A 22,795-nucleotide genomic window follows, 5' to 3' on the forward strand; every position below is an offset into this window, starting at 1 on the left:
GGGATTGTTGTCGAGAGGATGTCCAGCGCTTCAGCTAGAAGGAGCTGCAATTTGGAGAGCTAGACCCCTCAGAGCCAACACATAGGTAGGTGACATGCCCTACCCACCCTGCTGTGCAAACCCTGGATTCCCACCTAGATTCTGGGCCCCGGAAGCTAGCTCACTTTTGTGAGGTCTCATAGAAGACCATCCGTTCAAAGTTGCTGGTGCGCTGCCATTCCTTCCAACCCTTCTGCAGGCCCTCTTCCATGGTCATGGTGGGCTCCCGTCGGGACAGAGACCGAAGCACTGGGCTGGAATTCATCAGAATCAGTGTCCACAAGGTCACCCTCCTTCATCGGCAGACCAACATACCTTCCTAACTTTATTACTACTTCCCAGTCATGTGCACCTCAAAGTATTGACATTGGACTCCAGGACACTCATGCCAACCTGAACACCAAGGGCTGCATTGACCAGCATGATTGTGCTTGGATTCCTCTATGATGTGCTGTACTAGGTGCTGAATGTGGTTATCCTCATTCACATTCACCTGGTGAAGCCCTAACCCCAGTGTGATGGTATCTGGAGCCTGGCTTTAGTGCTTAGAGGGTTAGATGAGACCCTGAGGGTGGTGCTTCATGGGGGCATTGGTGTTCTTCCTGGAGAAGGAGGAGACACTGAAGAGATGTCAGTCATGTGAGGACACAGGTGAGCCAGCTGTCTTCCGAGCAAGGAGAAGAGCGCGTTCATGGGACTTTAGGTCAGGTACCCGTTACCTGGGAATCCTGACTCCAGGACTGTGAGAAAGGAATGCCTGCCTGTGTGTGTGTCCACGTGTTCCACAGTATCCTGTATGGTGGCCCAGGCTGACTAAGACAGTGCACAGAATGGCCTGGGAGCACAGTTACAAACTGGGGAAAGATGAACATGCCCATGCAGTGTCCAAAGACAGCATCCCCTTGAGTGTGACATCACCAGCGGGTCCCAATCAGGAGTTCATGACAATGTGTGTGGATATCTTTAGAGTTCTGTCTAGGGGCCAGCACCCCTAAGCTCACTTGTGGTTGGGATGTGCTCTGTGCCAGGAACAATCAGGTCTATGGTGGAAGGTGAAATGACTGGGGGAGGGAGCATTATGTGGAGTCAGACAGCCAATTCCAGTTTCTGGCCCACATTACCCCAGGAACCTCCTGTGACCTTGAGTCCTCCAGTGATGGTGATGATCACTGGAAACAAAGATTTCCTGCCCTCACAGGACTGTGATGGGCACCTGACATAAGGCACATTTCATTCTCTGGTGTGAGGGGATACATCTGGGAGTGTAAGGGTCTCAGCTTGTCCCCTCACCCTCAGGACCTCTCTTCCAGTTCCCCTACATCCCAGCCTCCTCTCTCCAACCCACGCTCTTCCTCCTCACAGAGCTCAAGGGGGAGCCTGAGGAGAACACTCACATGAGGAAGCAGGAAAATGCTTCCACATCAGGAGTCTGAGGAAGGTGCCTGCGGACCAGGGTCTTGAAGCGCTGCCAGCGCCGGAAGTTCTCATAGACGCTGGAATGTCCACCGGAGTCCTCTGGTGGCACCTCCGCAGCCGGGAACATGGGTGGTGCACCTGCCCCATACACTGTACCTGGCCACTGGCGCGCATTCATTGGGAACATGATGGGGGCCACCTGGGCAAATGGCCGAGGTGCTGGAGGGCGCAGGCCCAGGTGCCAGTGGATCCCATAGTTCTGGATCCCCCCACTTGCTGAGGCAGGCACAGTGGTCCTTACACCAGAAGGTGCCACGAGGAATGGAGCAGGATGCTCCACACCCCCACAGGAGACCCCTGGGGCCCCCCAGTTGAGGGGTGCCTGAGTGTGGGCAATGTTCTGAATATGAGGGGGCCCTGCTGGCCTCAGTTGTGGCCCACATTGTCCAAGGGTGGACAGCCCTGGCACATAGAGTTGTCCAGGGTAAGCGGACAGCACCAGAGGGTTAGCCTGGGAGATGGGTGCAGTCACCCGTGGTGCCAGGGGCGGCTCCCAGAACGGCTGGTGTGTTGGCACAGGGGCAGCTGGAAGAAAGGGCAGGCCCCTGAACGCAGACATGTGGGCACCAGGATTGAAGTTCATGCCTGGTCTCTGGAATGCAGATGCTGTGGAAGCAAAGAAAGGGGAGAATGGAGGAGGGGTTCGGAATGGCAGCAGGATTCAGGCCCCCAGTTTCTTACTCAGTGGGAATCTGAGGACAAATGCTCACAGCTCAGGGCCCTGTTGGCAGGGACATTTTGCAGTTTGCAATTGTCCCTGAGTGAATTTCATGCTGTGTTCCCTTTGTCATAGTTCTACCCTGAGAAAACTGGTTCCCAGTACACCAGGGCTCCCTGAAGGCTGTCAGTGGACTGTGGCACCTCAGCTTTCCCTGCCTCTGAGAGGTCCCTTGTGCATCCTTGGCAGACAATCCATTGGCCTCCTAGGTGACTCCCTAGAAATGGATCAATGTGACTCTGCTCAGTGGCACCATGCCCCTCCCATGCTCGCCAACAGGAAAGGGATCTTCTCGAGGGCAGATGCAGGTACTCCAGGGTCGTTTGTGAAGGTGACGGGTTCTAAAGATTATTGCCCCACCACCTCCTCAGCCTTCCATTTGCTAATACTCCTTGTGTACCCCTCCACTTCTTTCCTAGGCTTCCGCAAACAAACAAGAAACACCTGATTAAGATCTCTGCCTAGCTAGAGGCTGAGGAATCCTGAAGTTCACCCCGCCCAGCATGTGGGTGCCTCTCCCAGCACTTCCCACAGCAAACACTGTGGGGGGACAGATTCTGGCCAGCTGTGTCCCCAGTGTTCACTGGTTCCTGCTATGACACAGGGAAGAGGTCTATGTGATAGACACTGAGCTCCCCAAATCCTCTCCTGGAATGACCAGCAACAGCTTCTGAGGATCATGGGAGGTGGTGGGATTATGAGCAGTGCGGCTCTTCAGAGATTTTCACGGCCACTGTCATGTTTTTATTGGGCCTGGGAATTGGAGTCATTCTGAGGTCCTTTTCCTTTGAGCTCCCAATAAATGGAAGGAAAGTGTCACAGAGGATCAGGCCTGTGCCAGCTGCTACCTGTGGCAAGGTTGTTTGGAGCACATCCCTGTCCACCAGGACGTTCTGCAGAGTGTAGTCAAGGGATGGGAGGTGCACCACACTTCAACACTTGCACATATTAATCAGGACACCTGCCTAAGTTCCAATGACAATACGTGTGGGGACCCTTCCTAACTGTGTGCCACTCTCCTTCCTGTCTTCATGAGAACCCAGTCATCTTCAAACCTGATCCTGGAAAATGAACACCCCACATGTGCTCCCTTTTCATGGAGTACCAACCAAACCAGGAAGATAAGCAAAGTCTTCCTGTTGATTTGAAAACAAGGAGCTGAGCCTACACTCAGAGATAACCATTCAGAAGACCCCCCAGAGGCCCAAATCTATGTTGGTTGAGGTTTCCTGGGTGCCCTGCCCTTCAAGAATCAAGGACACCAACTGTCTGAATGGAAGGAGAAGTTTTCCTGGGCAGGAAGTTGGCAAGGTGCCCTGGGCTGTGGCAGTTGGAGAAACCTGCAGCCTCACCCACAGAGAGTATATCACACTGCGACTGTGGTCATTTATGAGACCCACTGGGCAGTTTTCTAGCTATGAACACTCCTCACCACTGCCCAGTTATGATCTGAGACTCTCGGTCAATCCCCTCAGAATGACATCCCAGGCAGCTTCCCTGTGTCTTAGGAATGGGCACAGGGCTCAGCATCTTGACTCCTGGGAGCCCTAACTGACCACCACTGTGACACCATCTGGGACTGCCTAAAAAACCATGCAGTGACCTGTGTCCATTGTATAAGGAATCAAGCCCTTGGCCTCTCTCCCTTCTGCTGACCCAATGTATTTCCCCTGAGTAGCCTGGACCTGGGTCTTAGGAGCCCTCCTCCCCATGAGCAGTATCAGTCTTCCTGGGGCTTCCTGGGCCATGTCAAGTGCATCCTCTAAGGCTCTTTCCTTCCCTTACTTCTGCTCAGTGAGTTGACCTCAGGGGAAGTACTCCATTCTAACTCCCAAGGGTTTGGGAGGTGACTGGCCCTCAGATAACAAGCCCCTGACCCTCCAGGCTCACCTCCTTCCAAAGGTCAGGACACTGGACACAGTGTCTCACAGTCTCCACAGTGGGAAAAGTCAGTACAGGACCCAGAGAGTGACCTGTCTGTAACAGATTCTCAGGGTCCAACTGAGCCAAGCTGGGCAAAGTTTAAATGTAAACCCCAGTGGAATGTTGGACCCAGACATTCTGCAGGGGGAGGGGCCAAGGGCAGCTGGCCTGGCGGGGGCTGGGCAGACATTCCATCAAGAGCTCTGACAGGTATAGAAGAACCTCCAGTTGCCTTTAGGCAATTCAATGGTGACACAAGTGGTGTGTGCCTCTGGGTCATTTTGAAGTAGTTTCTCAAATGCACAGCAGAGTGGTGAGAGCTATGGCTCTCATGAGCCACACAGTCATGGGTCTGAACGGCCCCTACTCTAAACTGAAGGGTATGGATTGCATTTTATGTACAAAGTGTTTTTTTTAATCCCATTCCCAGTCTGTAAAACAGACTCTTGGGTGTTTCAGAAATATTCAACACCTTATTAGAAGTCTTTTCAATGAATGGGGGAGGAGGCAATCCATGATATTCAGGCACTAAGAACAAGCTTCTTTCACTTTTTATGTAGTTATTCCCCACATCGATGTCATTGATGAAGTAGCTCGTGGAGCTTTTCTTTTAAAGTAGTGATATAAATTATGCAGTGTAGAAAAACTGTCTTTTTATTCCACAGTTGTTTTAGTTGTTTCATATAATGACTGATGGAGTTCAGATTCTCAAAGCAAGCTTTATTTGCTAGACCAAGGTCGAATTCAGGGGCCTTGCATACTCTTGGTCAGTGCTTTGCCACTGAGCTTCAGTGTTACCCCATCAGTCTTGCACTGCTTCAAACTGCTCATATAATACCACTGGACAAATGCAATTTGTGCAAAGTGGCCATGGGAAGGAGCATTGAAATCCTTTTGTCCTACCATCTGACCTTTATTCTTGTAAAGTCCTGAACTCATATTGATTGCCGAAGGGAAAAAAAAATAAAAACACTGTGAACATGGATGTCCTTGACATCAGGAACATTGGCAGAATGGCTGAAGGCCCTGTCCGCCTACTGTAAAGGTTTTCCGTCCTAGGACCTTGGCAGCATCACACGTGACATGTCTTCCACATTATCCTTTGGAAAGAAATGATACGAATTACCTAAATTTCCAGAAAGAGTATCAAAGGATTGTTTTTGTTTGTTGTTTTGGGATAAAGCATTTCAGGGTCAATGGGATCCAAGTATACATTTGAAACCTTCAGGCTAAAAATATGCCATGGCGTAGAAAAGGAAGAGGATACATTTGGTGTGTACCCAAATTGGTCGACATTGCCAAATCTTCATCAAACATAGGAGTAAAACTGTCAAAGAGAACATGTGGGCATCTGTATATAGTGGGAGGGCTGTCCGTATGCAATAATGTGCTCAGTAGGCAAAATCAAGGAATGGGGTTTTCAGAGTGTTACCCAGACCTATAATTCTTTAATGGAACCTGCAGCTGGACTAGGAGGAAAGCACACACTGATGTCTGGACGAGTGAACAGGAACCAAAGGGAGTTAGTGGGAAGGGGGTGAAAACACTGGGCCCAAATGGGGAGCCAGTGCTTCAGGGTAGAGAGCTCCCAAGGGCTGCACAGGGCGGTGTCTAAGTCATAACAGTGAAAATCACTTCGTCATTAAAGACGCTCAGGCTGAAAGAAGGGCCAGCCCAGAGGCTCTGGAGGAGGAGCCGCTTTGCTGGAGACACCTCGCAGGCTTCCCGACCCACCTCATCCTCCTGCAGGGCGCCCCCGGGTCCCTCCTGCACCCCTCGCGCATGCGCACGTGCTTGGCTGGAAGCGCATGCTCTCTGGTCGCCCTCCAACTGCTCCAGCGTCCGTTGGGGCTGCAGCGGGGCAAGGCGCAGGCGCGAGCGCGGTTGGCGGGCTCCCAACGGCCGGCAGGGCTCCCGAGGCGGCGTCCAGACTCAGTCCCAGAGGCCCGAGGTACCGGACCCGCGAGCCTCTCCCGTCCCCAAGGTGTCCCTTCCTGGTCCTCTGGCCCCTGTGCCTCGCCGGGCAGCGCCGTCCTGGCCTCCCCTGGACGTGGGCCGCCCGCACCAGGCCCCGAAGTGAGGGGCCGTTGGCCAGTGCGGCCCCCACATTGGGGCGCCGTCCCTCCGTGACCCTTGCAGCCTGTGTGGGGCCCGGGCTCCGGGGCACCTGTGCGGTGCCTGAGCAGCGCGGTCCTGGTCAGCAGGTCCGCGGCTCCTGTCGGTGTCAGAGGAAGTGGTGAAGGTCGTCTCCTTGTCGCTGTGAAAGCTCTGAATGTTGGGGACACCGTCAGCTGGCATCAGGGTTGTTAGGCTGAAGGACGCGCGTTTCCCGTGACGTTAGCGACTTTGCAGAAGGGAACACACTGAGCGGAGTGTGCTGGGTCCCCTGTGGTCACACCGTGATTGACGGCCCTCGTAGGTGGGCTGTTGGGGGACAGAGCACCTGAATGGTGACAGGAGAACGGTGTGACCCCAAGTCGTGTGCAATAAAGAGACTCCTGTTGTATTATTAATGTGTGGTGCTCGTGTATTGCGCACTGACACTGAGGATGTGCTCTCAGCGTGGTGGGGGGCTGTTGGGGGGCCTTTGTGGCTCTTTCTGGGTGCCCGAAATTTTCCTTCCGTCTTGATGGGCAGGAGGATCACAGGGCGGTTATTTGGGTGAGAAAATGAGGCCTGTGCTGGTCCTGGAGGGTTGGTAGAGTACAGAGGGCTGGGGTGTTCCCCTGTTCCTTTGGTGGGTGGTGGGGTCCCTAATGTGTTGCTGTGCATTCCTCATTTGGACCTTGTTCTGTTTAGGACTGACTGAGGGGAATGTGGTGTGTGTTCAGAAGTGTGGGTGGTGGTGTCTGGGGCTTTGTAATTGGAGAATTTGTCCTAAGGCAGAAGTGGAGCAGCAAAGAGAACAAGCAAACCTCACTTCATAATTATGAGCTGCTGATCTGATTTTGAGGAGGTATAATGCCGGAAAAAAAAAAAAAGCAGAGTTCTCTGAGAATTTCACAGGCATAGGATGAATTCTGTGAAGTTGTGAGTGAGTCTGGAGTCTCTTCAGGATCCAGAGGGGGGTTTTACCCAGGCAAGAAGGATCCAAGTTGGTATGCCCTGTACCTTTATAGCCATAGAGAAAGCTGATGGTGTGAGGTACCTTCCATCTAGGTTGTAGCTGTTTTGATGGCTCCACCTCCTTCCAGGCCTTTCCTAGAATCTGGTCTCCTGGTTTTCCTTTCTTCGGGGTTTCTGGGATTTACTGGGCATGGCCAAAAGACATTTTCTTATTTCTGGAGTGTGGCGTGAACTCATCCCAGATCAATCAGGTACCACAGAAGCTGACTCACCTCTGAGTCTAGGACTGTATTTGCTGACAGAAAGAGCATGCCATATGACATCTCATATTGACATAGCATCAGATTAACCTTCACAGTATTTCCAGCTCTCATAAGGGCAACTGGTTATTTTGGTGTTGGTGAGAATTGTTCTTTCTTATTCACATTGCACAAGAAATAAGAATATAATTAAACAATATCATTCTCTTCCTTTCTCTTCCTGCTTCCTCCCTATAGTCCCTTTCATCAAATCTACTTATGTTCCTTCAATTTTCATGAGCCGCCACCTCTATTTATCTTTTTCTTCTATAGATTTCACATATGAGAGAAAACATCCAACTGTTGATGTTCTCATTTTAGAAGATATTGCTTAACTTAAGGGACTCCAGTTCCATTCATTTTCCTTCAAATTGACATAATTTAATTTTACTTTACACTGAATCAGTCTCTATTATATGTTTATGTATAGACACACACACACATACACACACATATTGTGGGGACAAGTGCTTGGAGTCCTGCATACATGGCATACATTAAGGGCACCAGTGTGGCAAATCACTCCCCTTGTGCTGGGCACGTGAGCGGCAATCTGCTTACCCCATAGGCACAGGGGCTGAGAGTGAGGCCACATGTTGCAGTCCCAGCGCTTGCTCCATGGCTTCCTCCTTGATTGGTTGTTGCAGGGTCAATTGGCCAGAAACTGTATTGGTGGCCGCCTATAATCTGCTTAGCTACAGCCCAAGTATATATACTTGGTAACTACGTAATCAAATGAGACCTGCTTCTAGCTTGGTCTCTGGAGGTCTTGGTTCGAGACTCCACAGCCACACTGGACAAGAGAGAGCCATGCAATACATATCACTTTTTCTTACTCCATCTTTGGATGGGCCTAGGTTTCATATTTGGATATAGTGAATTGTGCTGCTCCAAAGGTGGGTGTGCATGTATCACTATAGCTTGATGACCTTAAATCTTCAGGATAAATACCAAGGAGTGGTATTGCTAGGTAATATGGTGGCTTCAGTTCTAGTGTTTTGAGGAGCACCCATACTTATCTCCATAGAGTTTCTACTAATTTACAGCCACATCAATAGTGTGTAAGTGTTGCTGTGTTTTTTCATATTCTCCAGCATTTATTATTCTTTGTTTTCTTGATGCTGTCTTGTTGACTGGAGTGAGATGAAATCTTGGGGTTGTTAATTTCCCTAATTGCTAATGGTATTGAACATTTATTCATGTATTTGTTGGCCATTTTTATTTCTTCCTTTGGGAAGTGTCTATTTCTTTTGCTCATTTATTATTGCATTGTTTGATTTTTGATGTTAAGCATTCTGAGTTCTTTATGTATTCTGTACTTCTTGGTCAGAAGAGTAGCAAAGATTTTTTTCTCAATCTATAGGTTCCAAAATCTTGTTTCCTTTGCTGTGCATAAGTTTTTTTTTATTCAATACACACCCATTTATTAACTCTTGCCCTTATTTCCTGAATTGTGTGGGTCCTTTTAAGAAAGTCATTCTTGGAGTGTTGAGTCTCCATTTGCTTCTAAAGGAGGCATAATTTCTGGTCTAATCCCTGGCTCTTTGATCCATCTTGGTCATGTTGTATACCCTTAACATGTTTTTCAATGTGATTTGCTAACATTTTATTAAGAAATTTTGCATTTAAGTTCATGTGGGATATTGGTCTGCAGTTTTCTTTCCTCAGTGTGTCCTTATCTGGTTTTGACTTAGAGGGATACAGACTTCACAGAGGGAACTTGGACTTATTCCATCCCTTTCCATTTCATGGAGCACTGGCATGAGTTCTTCCTGAAGTCTCCTAGAATTTGGCTGAGAATCCATCTAGACCTGGGGCTTTATTTCTTACAAGCTTTTCATTACTGCTTCTCATTGCTAGTTACTGGTCTGTTTAGACCTTCTTTTTCCTCTGACTTCAATTTTTGCAGATTATAGCTGTGTAGAAATGTACCCATTTTCCCTGGGTTTTCCAGTTGATTGGTGTATAATTTTTCAAAATAATCCATAATGATTTTTTTGTTTCTGTGATATGTGTGATGATTTCTACTTTTTCAACTCTGAATTTATTAATTTGAGTCTTTTTTTGGTTAAGGGCTTATCCATCTTTTTATGTTTTCAAAAACTCTTAGTTTAATGGAGCATTTATATTTTCTTCATTCTCAATTTCATTAATTTTTGCTTTGATCTTAATTATTTCCTTCCTTCTTCTCTTTTTGGATTTGGTTTGTTCTTTCTTAAGGGCCTTTAGATGCATCATTTGATTGTTTAAACATTCCTCTTAGAACTAACTTCATACTGACCTACAGTTACTGGTATATTGTATCACTCTTCTCATTTGCATCTAAGAATTTTTTTCAAATTTCTTCCCTGATTTCTTCTATCATCCATTCATCATTCAAACATGTATTGTTCAATCTCTATATCTTGTGGGGTTTTGGTGTACATTTTTATTTTCATTCCATTATTATGTGATTCAAGGAATTATTGTACCTTGGTCTCTCTGAAAGTTTAACTCATGAAGTGTCTCTTTTATATAATTAATGGCACTGATGATTGGGGCATAAATACCTGTTGTCATTGTATCTACTTATTCTATTGTTCTCTTATCCAATATACTCTTATTTCCTTATAACTTTTCCTTCATGTCTGACCGTACAGTTCAGATTGTAGGGAACTTATTTTATTAGCCTATATCAGGAAAAAAAATCAAATAGAGCAGAATTGGTTCTAGGCACTTGAAATGGAGCAAGAAGCCATTGTTAATCAGACATCACTGGGAACCACAGCTCAACCTTCATCTGGGCTTCACCCCACACCACCATGCTGACCCAAGTGGGTCAAACTACCTGTTTCCTGAAACAATGTTAAACTCTTGATCTTCTGTACAAACCACTCCTTCCACCAAACTCTCCAGAGACTCAGATTGTACTCATGTCCCTTCCTACAAAATGGCTTAATTTTTCCAGCAGCAGTCTTAATTCCCGACTCTCAGTGCTGTCATCCCAAAGCCTTGCCTTTAAGGCTCTCCATGCAGCCAGCATGCACTTGGGCAGGTGCCAAATTCAGTGGTTCAGTTGTGAGTGCTCCCAGGTCTCACATGTGACTTGCAATGTTCTCCCAACTCCATCTTATGTGTCCTAAAGCATTATCTCTCTGCTTTAATTTTTTTTCGTTGAAACAGTGTTAAATTCATAGATTTGTGCCATAATCACCCATTTTGCTATTTTAATCTCCACTCCGACCTCTACCCCTAGATAACTACCAGATTTTTAAAAAATTTTTTTTTCATTTCCTGAGCATTTCAGATAAATGGAAACCCAGAATTTGTTGTCCTCTGCAACTGGCTTCCTCCACTTAGGGTAACGTTTTTGAATTTCTAGGCTGTGGCACTTACCTGTGTTTTGTTATGTTTTCTTCCAAAGCATACGTGTACCACACTTTGATATTTGTTTACCAGTTGACAGGCATTTGCAGAATGCGGATATTATGAACAATGCTGTTATGAAAATTCTTCTGCAAGTATTCATGGAGACACATGTTTCTAAGTTGAGCTATTTTGTGTTATTCTTTAGTTTTCTTTAATTTTATTCTTTAGTTTTCTTTCTTTGGGGACATGTGTTTTTTTTTCTCTTAGGTAGATTCTGAGAAGTGAAACTACGAGGTCACATGGTAACTTTATGTTTGGTATTTTATAAATTTCCAAACTTCTTTCTAAAGGATGCCTTATGTTATATTCCTTCTGAAATGTGTCTGGGTTCCACTTTTTCTACATCCTTGCCAACTTTTGGTATTGTCTGTTTCATTAGCCATTGTAATGAAATTAAATGGTGTTTCATTGTAGTATTAATTTACATTTCTCTAATTACTAAGGATGTGGAACATATTTTCATGGGTTTCATTACCATTCACAGTCTTTTCCTTTCACAAATTAAAAAACGATTAGAGGCTTATCTAGTTTAATTTTGTTATACACATTAGGGAATGTAAATTGTACAGAATAATGGGTTTCATTGGGAAATTTCCATACGTGATTCTAAGGAGCTTTGATTGTAGCTACATTTCCCTTTTCCTCCTTTTATATTAATCTTCCTCCCCCGGATTCCCTCCTCTATCCCTTATAGGCCCTCTTTAATATCATATTTTCCCTCAAGATTTCTCATATGAGAGAACACATTTCCACTTGTCTTTGTGAGTCTTGCTTATTTTGTTCATATTGTGATCTATAATTTTATCCATTTTCCTGAAAGGACATGGTATTATTTTTCTTTATAGCTGAATAATACTAATATTTCTCTCTCTGTCTCTGTCTCTGTCTCTGTCTCTCTCTCTCTCTCTCTCTCTCTCTCTCTCTCTCTGTGTGTGTGTGTGTGTGTGCGCGCACGCACACGCATGTGTTTCTGAAACACGATCTTTTGTCCAATCCCAGGGAAAGAACATGGAGACACAGAGTGCAACAGAAGTGAGACTTTTAGAGAGCAGGTACAATATGTATTTTATCCTCTTAAACACAAGTTCAATCCCCCAGTTCCTCATTGGTTAAGAACTAAGATTGGTTAAGAAGGTCACAACCTTAGTGAACTTTGCCTAAGATGCCACATTCCCATATAAGAAAACTCTCTTTCCACATTTAGGATCTCTTTCCCCTTCAATTAATGTTTCTCAATGTGGTATTTCCTCCTGTTAATCTGTTAAACAGGTCCCTATTCCCACATCCTATTTTTCTAGGAGACTATATGTGTTTAAGTCTCAAGGCTGCCACATATGAATGGTACTGCATAAACTGTCCTTTAGTGATTTTCTACTCTGCCTTCTCTTTTCCCTGTATTTAGAATTTCTAAAATCTACTTACTTGAGAATTTACTTTTTGAACATGAATCATCAGATTTTCTACTTCTCACATATATGAAGTTCTTTTTTTAAAATCGTACTGGGTGGGTATTGAACCCAGGGGGCTCTATGAATGAACAACTTCTCCTTAGTCCCTTTTAAAATTTGGAGATAGGTTGTTACAAAGTTGTTACACTGGCCTGGAACTTGAGCTCATCCTGCCTCAGTCTCCTGTGCCATTGGGATGCACCATGAGGACTGGTTTATGTAGCACATTTTGTTGACGCATTCTTCTCTTGATGGGCATCTAGACTGACTTCATAGCTTGGCTATTGAGAACAGTACATAGATGAAGATATCTCATTCCTGTGTATGCAGGTATCTCTTTACTATGCTTGCTTTGATTCCTTTGGGTATATGTCAGGAATGAGATAGCTGGATGGTATAAACAATTTATGTTTAGCTTTTTGGGGTACCTCCATACTTTTATGCAGAGGGATGATACTAATTTACATTCTCATCAGTGGTGTACAATGTTTCTTTTCCCACTCATCCTCACCAGCATTCGTTTTGTTTTTTGTTCTATACTGGTACATGAAAAATCAAGCTATTTTGTGGGAACAAACATAGGTGCAGACTCAGTCTCTGAATAGTTGGTTGGAAGGAATAGTTTGTACAGAAAATCAGCAGAGTTTAGCAATGTTTCAGGAAACTGGCGGTTTGGCCCACTTTGGACAGCAGGTGAATAAAAGAATTGTCCAGGTATGCATCTGAGATGTGATTTTCAGTGACCTCCTGTTCCATTGTAAGTGCTCAGAACCAATTCTACTCCATTTGATCCCCCTTTTTTTTGAAAGTGATTGATGAGTTCCTTGTAGTCTGATGTTTATAATCCAGAAATGAAGCAAAAGAAATGGGAAAATAAATGTAGATTGACTATTCCAAACTCAGTGTGTTACATAGAGAGCTGCCTTGGAATGCAGGATGGCCCTGCCTCTGGGCCACACCCCTGGGATGAATTACTATTGAATATCCTTTCTCTTTTTCTATGGGTAGCCTCCTCTTCCTTTTCTCATTGATCTGGGTCCTTGATTGGGTCAAGGATGGTGTGGGAGGGGTCAGGGTACTGGGCCAGTGTGTGTGAGGGGGGTCTGTCTTGGGATGAGGGCCAGGGCCTCCAGTGCCTGTGGTGGCAGCTGAGGGCACAGTCAGGTGGGTGGAGGGTGGGTGGTGGGTGCAGTAGCTGGAGTGTTGATGCCTGTCTCATGGCAGGGTGAGGAACCCTCTGCGCATGGGTAGGTGCAGGTCAGGGTGGGGTCATCCCCAGAGTCCAGCAGTCCCGGATGGGCACCAGGCCAGGCTCATGGCTCTGCGGCCGTTGTTGTTGCTGTGGTCTCTCCGTCTCCAGGCAGCCTGTACCCCTGGTTTCTGGCAGCCGCCAGGAAAGGCAGATGAACTCCCAGGGGAACAGGAGGACCTGGAGCCCATAGCCAGCAGGGTCTGGGGCTGTGTGGGCGGGGCCCAAGGTCCCTTTGCAGTAGGGGCTGGTGGGAGAGGCTGGAGGGGGCAGGAGCAGGCCCAGGCGGGCAGTGAGAAGCCACCAGTGTGTTCTCTTTGTCTCTACCCTGAAGCAGAAGTCCGAAAAGACGACATCACCCAAGGTAGGTCAGGTTTCCCAATCTGGCGGAGATTTTATGGGTGGGAATCCCTGCCAGAGCTCAGGCATGAGGCTGTGGAACAGGATGCGTGGCCCAGGTCTGGCCCAGGGCTGTAGGGGGCCCAGAGGCAGAGGCAGTCAGGCTCAGGAGTCTCAGGTCCCTTTCCAGAAATCTGGGAGCACAGCCAGGGACCAAGATAACCCTTCTCAACTGTGAGGACCATGGATCCTCCCCCAGATAGAAGTCTTCTAAACAGAGTTGTCTCCATCTGCCCCACCCCTTTAGCAATGGAGCATGCCATGAGGGGGTGGGGGTCAGTTGCCCCAGGTCACACAGTACTACAGACACCTGCTGGTGACTTTGCTCCTCATGACACTGGGGTGGAGGGTGTGGAGTGAAAACAGCTGCCTAGAAACTAGGACCTCTGAAAAGTAAGATTAGTAACCCCAGAGAACTTCACTCCCCTCATCTGCAAAGTAGGCATAGAGTTGTGTTGGTGGAAGGAGTGAGGCCCCAGGGAATCCTTCCCAGTCCCAGGGCTGTGCTGTGAGCAGCCTTTCACCTTGCCCCTTCCTGTCCAGACCCCCAGACCAATATCCCCACAGCTCTTGCTCAGCTGTACTAGGCCATCTAGGCCTGGGCTGTGATGACTGAAGTCAGAAGCCAAGACAGCCCTCAATCATTGGGGCTGGGTCACTTGTCCCTTGACCTTGGCCTTCCCATGTGTGAAGTGAAGGAGGGACCTCCTTGGGGTGGTATGGGACACCACATGTATCTCTAACAGATGTGGGGGGATTGTCTCCACAGTGTGCGGGAAGACCAAGGTGATAGGGAAGGTGTATGTTGGCCATGATTCGGTGAGTGGCCAGTGGCCGTGGCAGGCCAGCCTGCTCTACCTGGGCCAGCATCTCTGCGGAGCTGTCCTCATTGACGCCCACTGGCTGCTTTCCACAGCCCACTGCTTTCTCAAGTGAGTTATGCTTCCTGGGGCCCTCACAGGGGGGTTGGCAGGGGAGGAAGGGTGAGAAGAGAAAAGGGGATCAGAGGGGATGGCCCTCCTCTGGGTATTGCTGGGGTCCCTGTGCTGCCACCAAATGCACACTGCTCCTTCTTTGATCCAGTGTCTGCTCCACCTGGACTGTCCTCCCCACTGGCCACCCAGTGCTTTCTTCATTTCCTGGGTCCTTATCATCCTTCATCCTCAGCCCCAGCTGAGAGACCCCTCTTCCCTATGTCTGTCCCCCCTGACAAGGACGTGTGCTGAGAACATTGGCACCTTACCCTACACTCCTGAGAGTAAGAATCTAGTCAGAGACCAGATATGATCAGCAGTGAAATGATTTCTTTCATTACTTTTGTTAAACTTCATTCCTGGGAGGAGCCAGAGTTACCCCTGCCCCATGTGTCAGGCTGCGTTAGTGGGGAGAGTAGGGTTCCCCAGCCTTGGAGAATGACATGGACAGTCAGGAGTCTACCTCTCCTGGCCCTCCTGGGCCTGTCTCTGTGGCTAACTTCAGAACACATGTGGAGGGACCCAGAGGGAAGGAGGGACTCATAGCCCAGGTAGGGGAGTTGCAGTTTGTACACTTGCTGTCCCTGAATCCTCAGCTAGCTTCTCTTGAATCTGTGCAGGGTCCCCTGAAACCCTCCATGACATCGGGGGGGGGGGAGGGGTGGCGAGATCCCATGCCAGTGTGTCTCCATCTTTTCAGGAAGACAAGGAACAAGCTTCAGTCAGCATGATGCAGGAAGAAGCTCAAAGTGGGCAAGGAGGGCAGATGTGAGGGAAGGGGTCCAGAGAGAAGCTACATTGTGGGGGCAGGGTCAAGGGACTTCCTTAAAGGAAGAGTTGGGCTTGTGATATGGATGGGGGCCCTACAGGTCTGAGAACTGTGTGAACAAAGCCATGAAGTTACTCATTCCCCTTCAGAAACAGGAGAACTTCAATTCTGTGCACTCATTTGTGCATTTAAGAAATTCTTTGTGAGTATTTACCTCCAAGTGGAGAAAAGCAACCCTGAGGGAGTGGGTTGGAGGTGGTAAGGCCAAGGGATGGATCAAAAGGTGACAGGAAGAGACCTGGTATATGAGTTAGCTTTTTGTCATTGTGACAAAATATCTGAGAATTGAGTCAAAAGTAGGTAATTTTACTTTGGGTCACGGTTTACTTAGTACCTCCGGTACATGGAAACTTGGCCACATGGTTTCAGGCCTGTGGGAGAACAGTACACTGTGACAGGAGCACATGGTGGAGGAGTCCCTTTCACCTCATGGCAGCAAGGAAGCAAATAGGGGTACATGGTCCCAACATGTCAAGAGCACCCCCAACCTGAGGACCTAACTGATTTCCACTAGGCTCTGCTGCTTACAGTTTCTGCCATTTCCCATTATTGCCACAGACCAGCACCCAAGCCTTTTGCACATGAACCTATGGGAGTCATTTAAGATCTGAACCATAACATGGTAATGGTCCAGAGCTCCTCCTAGGAAAGTAAGAGGGTTTGATCTGAGGCACCCCTTAGTACCCTTCCAGCACCAGGATTCTCAGCTCCTCCAGTTCTAGGAGGTGGTGGGAAGCCCTGCGTCCTGAGGTTGTGAGTTGAATGTTCATCAACCCAGAGCGAGAAGGCTCCTGAGTGTTAGAAGGGAGGAGACAAAGGTGCCTGGAATCAGGGCTGGGAGAAGGGGGTCCAGAGCAGTGTGGGCAGTGGGATGAGGATGCAGGAAGAGTGGGGGCCCCTGAATCAGAGACGATGCTGATAATGGGCCCTTCCTCCTCCAGCAAATCCCAGGCACCACAGGACTATGAGGTCTTCCTGGGGAACACCCAGCTGTACCAGCACACCCAGCACACCCAGAAGATGCTCGTGAACCAGATTATCACCCATCGAGACTTTGAGAAGCTCTATGTCTTCGGGAGTGACATTGCCATGTTGCAGCTGCACCTGCCTGTGAACTTCACCCCCTATGTGGTTCCTGTCTGCCTCCCACGTGCAGACATGCAGCTGCCCAGTCAAAGGTCCTGTTGGATAACTGGCTGGGGAAGGCTCTCCGAGAAGAGTGAGGGGGCCTGGGAGAGGCAGGAAGGGAAATGAAGGACAGGAGGAAGCATCAGGGCAACAGGAGAGGGGTGGTTCAGCCAGGCAAGAGGCCCAGGCTGGTTCCTGAAGCCCCTGGACTTGACCCCCCTGTGCCTCATTTCCATGATCTCTCAGATGAGGACTGGGCAAGTGCTACATCCCTTTAGTTCTGAAAGTGTATGATTCTAGGCTTCAGAGTTCCATGTGGCCCAGTCCCTGAATATCTGGGGATCCTTAACAACTAGAATCAAGAATCTGGGTTGTTGGAGTCTTTGTGGCTTTTGATTCGAGTGTTTAATCAGCCAAGGTTTGGGAAGACTTGAATGAACTCAAAAGCTGTTCCTGGGGGCTGTCCCGTTCCGGGTTGTTAGTTGGCTTTCCATTACTGTAAAAACAAAGCAAAACAAACTTGCCTGAGATAATGACTGAAAAAGAGGAAAGGGTTATTTTGATTCATGGTTTATGATGTTACATGGGGATGACTTTACATCCTGAGCAAGTTATGGAGCAGTGCTGCCCAGGAAGCAGAGAGCCAGAGGAGGGGCCGGGTTCCTGACATCCCCTTTAAGGGCACACCTCCAGTGACCTACCCTCCTCCTGTACACCCCATTGCTTCAAGATTCCAGCACCTCCCAATAGTGTCACGGGTTGGGGCCAAACTTTAAACACACAGGCCTTTGAGAATCCTTGGAAAGGTGCTTGGGAAAAGTGGGAAGTCACATGTGGCATCTGACCCCAGAGCCTGCATGATGAAGTCAGAGTGATCCCAATTTAGGAATGGTTAATGTCTATGAGCTCACCTAGCTCTTATCTTGTCCACTTCCCATTCTTGTCATGTAAACTGCATAATGAAGAAAGCTTTGGGGTTTTGTGTTGCCTTGTCAGATTGAAAGAAGAGAATTATAGACAAAGGCTTATGCCTGGATGATTTAATAAAGAAAGGATTGTTGATGGTTTGGGGAAATGCTTCTGGTGTATTTTCAATGAAAGAAAGAACAGTACAAATTTGTAATCATCCATGGGGTCAGCATTTGGTTCCGTGTCTCTCAACAGAGGTGTTATAGGTGTTTTGGACAGACCGTGTCTTCAGTGAGTGCTCTGCCCACAAGCCTAATACCTGCCCACCCAGTGTTAGGAACACTCCCTAGTCATGGGATGGCCAGCCCCCAGCACACATATGTGTATAAACACATTCTGGTTCTTCCTTGAAGACAAGATCCAAGTCTTGTTTTAATGTTCCAGACAGTGTTCCAAGGCACCTGGTAGGAACTCCACTGCTCTTTTCCACCCTGGCACAATAAATCACTGTTTCCTGCCTATTGACTCCAAATTTCTCTCCCATTTTCCATCCTGTGTACTTCTACTCAAGTCCCCACATGGTGGCCTATTATGGGCACGTAGAATCAAATGTCAACTCCCCACCTTGGCTATAAGGCTGTACATAGTATCAGTGCTCTGCCCCTTCTCTGCCTCAGCTCCTGCTGCATCCCTCACATATCTGATAACTCGCAGCACTGTCCACTTTGCTCCTCCTTGAGCAAGGCCACCTCCATCCCTAGACCATTTGCTTTGCTGTTTTCCCAGCCTAGCTTTCTTTCCCCTCTGCTCTTTGCATTACTTCTTTCTTCTTGACATTTACAGCTCAGCTCAGCTACTCCCAGTTTTACTCCATCATGTGAACTATTTTGAAATAGGCAATCCCTGCTGTCATCTCCCTGTTCTATCTGGTCCATAGCACTTAACAGTTTGTTCATTTCTTCTACTTGCTCTGTCTCTTCCAACTCAAATGTCAACCTGTACCTCAGTGTGTAAAATATGCCTAGCACAAGGACAAGTGAATAGATAAGTGATGGGGTGAGAGGATGGATGGATGGATGGATTGACAGATGGGAGGATGAATATGGAATTGGATGGGAAGATGATTGGATGGATGGATGGATGGATGCATGGATGGATGGATGGATGGATGGATGGGTGAAGTTGGTGGATGGGTGGTCGTATGTGTTAGTGGATGGGGAGAAGGAAGAAAGAATGGAGAGATTGATGAGAGTAGATGGAAAATGAGTGTGGGAAGAGGGGTAGATGGATGGAGGAATGGATGAATGCGTGGACGTGTGGGTGGGCAGGTCAGTGGATAAAGAGATGGCAAAAAGGTAAGTAATGGATGGGTAGAGAGTAGACTGAATGGTTCATGAGAGGACAGGTGGGTGACTGAATGGTTGCTGAATTCCAGGGAGTGGAGTCACGTAATTAGTGGGATTTGCCACTTTGTGGAATAGGAAAGGTTGTTCTGTTGTTGGAGGAATAGGCTAAGTATGTGGACAGCTTTGAGAAAAGGGTGGGGGGCTTAGCATGGAAGACTGAACCGAGGTTTGAAACCCATGCTTGAGAGTAGTGGTGAGCGTCAGGCAGAGTGGGGGTTCTGAGTCATCTGGGTTCTTTGCTAAGGCACAGTGCATGTCACTCACCTCCTTCTCATTTTCACAGAGCCATTGTTACTGCCCTACTCTCTCCAGGAAGCTAAGGTGAGTCTTATGAATAGCACCATCTGCAATACCTTCTATGGGCAAACACCTGGAGAAGGCAGGATCTACTCTGTGCATGAGGAGATGCTGTGTGTGGGGGACTTCTCAACAGGAAAGGCCATCTGCCAAGTAAGTAAGGTCGGGCTCTGCTGCTCTCTTGCCTGTTCTGCTGGCCTCAGTTTCCCCTGGGGGGCCTGTGTTGGCCTCAAGTGTCTTGGTGGAGACCCCAAACTTCCTGCTTCCTTCCTTCTACATATTTTCCGTGGGCTCCATTCCTCATCAGTCTTCCTTCAGACCAGCACCTTCCTCAGCCCATCCCAGCACAAAGCTGTCTGCTGTGAGGACCCTCAAACAGTATCCATTTTAGTTGCCTGTTTTAAACTTTGATGTGTAGCATACACACAGGATGAGTTATTTGTAAGTGCACAGCATGATGACTTTTGTGAGGTTGATGCAACCTGTTACCAGCCCTCCCCACAACTCTCCATTCCCTTCTTGTCCCTAACCAGCAGATTTCCTTTTAGTCTTTGGAATTGATTCTGAATTTTCTGCAGACAGGATTTACTGTTGGCTTTCTTCTGTATTTTAACATTATATTTGTACCCAGGGTTTTTACTGTAAGTTCATATCAGCTGTCTAATCATCAAAAAATAAAGGGTAAGCCACAATTGGGGGGGCTATTGGTCACCTGGTGTGTTGGAATACACCTGTAAGCCCAGTGGTTCAGGAGGTTGACTGCAAATTCATGCCAAGCCTCAGCAATTTAGTGAGACATTTTGCAACTTAGGGAGACTGTTTTCATATTAAAAATAAAAGAAAGTGTGGATGTGGAACAGTCGTGAAAAGCCCATGGATTCAGTCCCTGGTAATAAAAAATAATACTAATATCTGGTTGGTAGTATACAAAAATGCCAATGTCATAGAAAAGAAGGAATGAATGAGACTGAAGTAGGTTAATAAAACTTGGTATTTAAAGATAAGATGGGATCCTGGATTGGATCTTGGAATAGAATAGGGATATTTGGGGGCAGAGACTCACTGGTAGAGTGCTCACCTAGCGTGTGTGAGGAGCTGGGTTCAATCCTCAGCACCACATGAAAATAAAGAAAATAAACTTATTGTGTCCAACTACAACTAAGAAAAAATATTTTAAAAAAGAATAGGGATGTTTGTTCCTAGTGAAATCTGAATATTTATTTAATAATATTGTACCATCTCTACTTCCTTGGTTTAAGTATTTGTACCATGGTTATGTCAGATGTTAACACTAGAGGAAGCTAGGTGCAGGATATGTAGATCCTCTGTAGTATCCTGCAAATCTAGCCTAATCCTACATTATTTCAAAATGGAAAGATTTGAAAAGATTGAAAGAAACCCTTTACCAGAGAGTTCATTTAGATATCAAACAAGCAAATGAAAAAACCTCTCAATATTGTCAGGCACAGGAGAAATACAAACTCAAACACCAGTGAGATGCCTCTACACATTAATTAAATGGCTGAATTCAAATGACTGGCCACGTCAGTTGTTGACAAGGATGTGAAGCACCTGGAACCCTCAACATACCCGAATGGTAGCGTTGTAATCTGGTGCAAATATTTTGAAAACAATTTTGTAAAAAGCTATATACACTTCTACCATACAATCCAGACATAGTAATGTTAGGTATTTACCCAGCAGAAGTGAAAGTAAGACTTGTAGATGTCCAAGAAAGACATCTATATGACTACAAGACAGTTCACAGCAGGTTTCTTGGGTAATAGTTCAAAACTAAGAAAAAGCTAAAAGATCAGTAGCAGGCTAATGAACGAATAAACTAAACAATATCCCTACACTAGTGCACTACTCGGCAGTAAACAGGAATAAACTATGGTGCTCACAGCTACCCAGGTGTACTACTAAATATAGTATTTAGGGAGGGGCTATGGACTGATGGATTTGGAAACACGATCTCCACTGGGAGGATCATCTCCGGAGCTTCTTGCTGCTTCATTCTGGTGTCCCTCATTGGGGGCTTGAACTGATTGGCCTTCACTAGGGCCCTGCTTCACATAGTGGCAGCCCAGGGTGTCCAACATTGCCACCTGGTATTTCTGCCCCCACTCAGCCCCCATCCTAACTCCTCTCTCTCTTTCCTCAGGGTGATTCTGGGGGTCCTCTTGTCTGCTATGGCCCCAGTGCCTGGGTCCTGGTAGGACTGGCCAGCTGGGGCCTGGACTGCAGGCCTCCCATCTACCCCAGCGTCTTCACCAGGGTTGCCTACTTCATTGACTGGATCAGTAAAGTCAGGAAGCGGAGTTCTCTGCCAGACCCTCCGCCTGACCCTCCTCCCACAGACTTTCCATCCCAGCCTCTGAGAGCTTCCGGCTGCCCCGGGCCCTGGAACACGCTCATGTGCACACAGACCTGGCTCCTTGTGCCACTTATCCTCATGTTACAGCAGCAGGTCCCTGAGTGACTGTCAGGGCCCTACATATTTCCTCTGCCCAGGCCTCCGGCCTCTTGCTGCAGCTTCTCTCACTCAAGACCACTGTTGATCTAAACAGCTCCTTTCCTCAGCTTCCCTGTCCATCATCTGCCACTCCCAAAGCCAAGTTCAGCAAACCAACCCAAATAAAAGACTCATCCTCCTGTTCCTCTGGCTGTGCTGCCCTCTGGGCTCCTTCTGTCCCTCAGTGCTCTCCTTTCCCTTCCACTTGGTCATCTGGCTTCCAGAAGGAAGAGGAAGGGGTCTTCTTAGGAATCTTCAGCCAAGGGGCCCTGGGGCAGAAAGCACTGCCATAGGGTGGACTGTGAGGAAGTTGGGAGCCAGGGGGCTTTCTAAGCAATAGTCATGGTCTCTCTGCTCTGGCTGACTGCTCCTACCCTGGGGAGCACCGGATTGTTCAGAGAAGGCCAGGCTTTACACTTGGTGTCCAAGTGTAAGGGAGGCAGTGCTTCCCCTCAGTAGATATGTGATCTGATGCAGATATATTGAAAACAATTTTGTAAAAAGCTATCTACACTTCTACCATACAACCCAGACTTAGTTTGAATCAGTGGACCTGAGGAATGACGACTGGTCCTGTCCTGTAGCCAGAGGTCTCTCAGATGTCGGTGGTGGGGGCTGGAATCTGGTCAAGAAGCAGAGAGAAGGCCCTGATGCCAGACTGAAAGCTCATCCTCATAAGGCAGCGGTTTTCAGAGCTCTGCCCCCTTTTTGA

General features: G+C 47.5%; 2 protein-coding genes across 6 annotated transcripts in view; one reads left to right on the forward strand and one right to left on the reverse strand.

Annotated features, from left to right (window-relative positions):
* Positions 1 to 22,795, reverse strand: part of LOC144370058 (putative serine protease 47) — a 405,363-nt gene that overhangs the window by 151,841 nt on the left and 230,727 nt on the right. The gene's annotated exons all lie outside the window — the stretch shown is intronic.
* Positions 2,236 to 22,227, forward strand: LOC144370044 (putative serine protease 47). 4 transcript variants are annotated; one of them, XM_078030634.1, is made up of 6 exons: positions 2,236 to 6,107; positions 13,964 to 13,990; positions 14,795 to 14,957; positions 16,770 to 17,006; positions 19,584 to 19,721; positions 21,733 to 22,227. In XM_078030634.1, exons 1-5 carry the CDS (start codon positions 5,939 to 5,941, stop codon positions 19,594 to 19,596), a joined length of 609 nt encoding a protein of 202 aa, XP_077886760.1. In that variant the 5' UTR covers positions 2,236 to 5,938; the 3' UTR covers positions 19,597 to 19,721; positions 21,733 to 22,227. The 4 variants fall into 4 exon arrangements, 3 of the variants coding, with proteins under 3 accessions (XP_077886760.1, XP_077886758.1, XP_077886759.1); XM_078030632.1 differs by having other exon boundaries at positions 2,237 to 6,107; positions 16,770 to 19,721; XR_013429968.1 differs by lacking the exon at positions 13,964 to 13,990 and adding an exon at positions 11,929 to 11,981 and having other exon boundaries at positions 2,240 to 6,107; positions 16,770 to 19,721.

This window comes from Ictidomys tridecemlineatus, chromosome 13 (genome assembly GCF_052094955.1).
Source record: "Ictidomys tridecemlineatus isolate mIctTri1 chromosome 13, mIctTri1.hap1, whole genome shotgun sequence".
NCBI classification, from domain to species: domain Eukaryota; kingdom Metazoa; phylum Chordata; class Mammalia; order Rodentia; family Sciuridae; genus Ictidomys; species Ictidomys tridecemlineatus.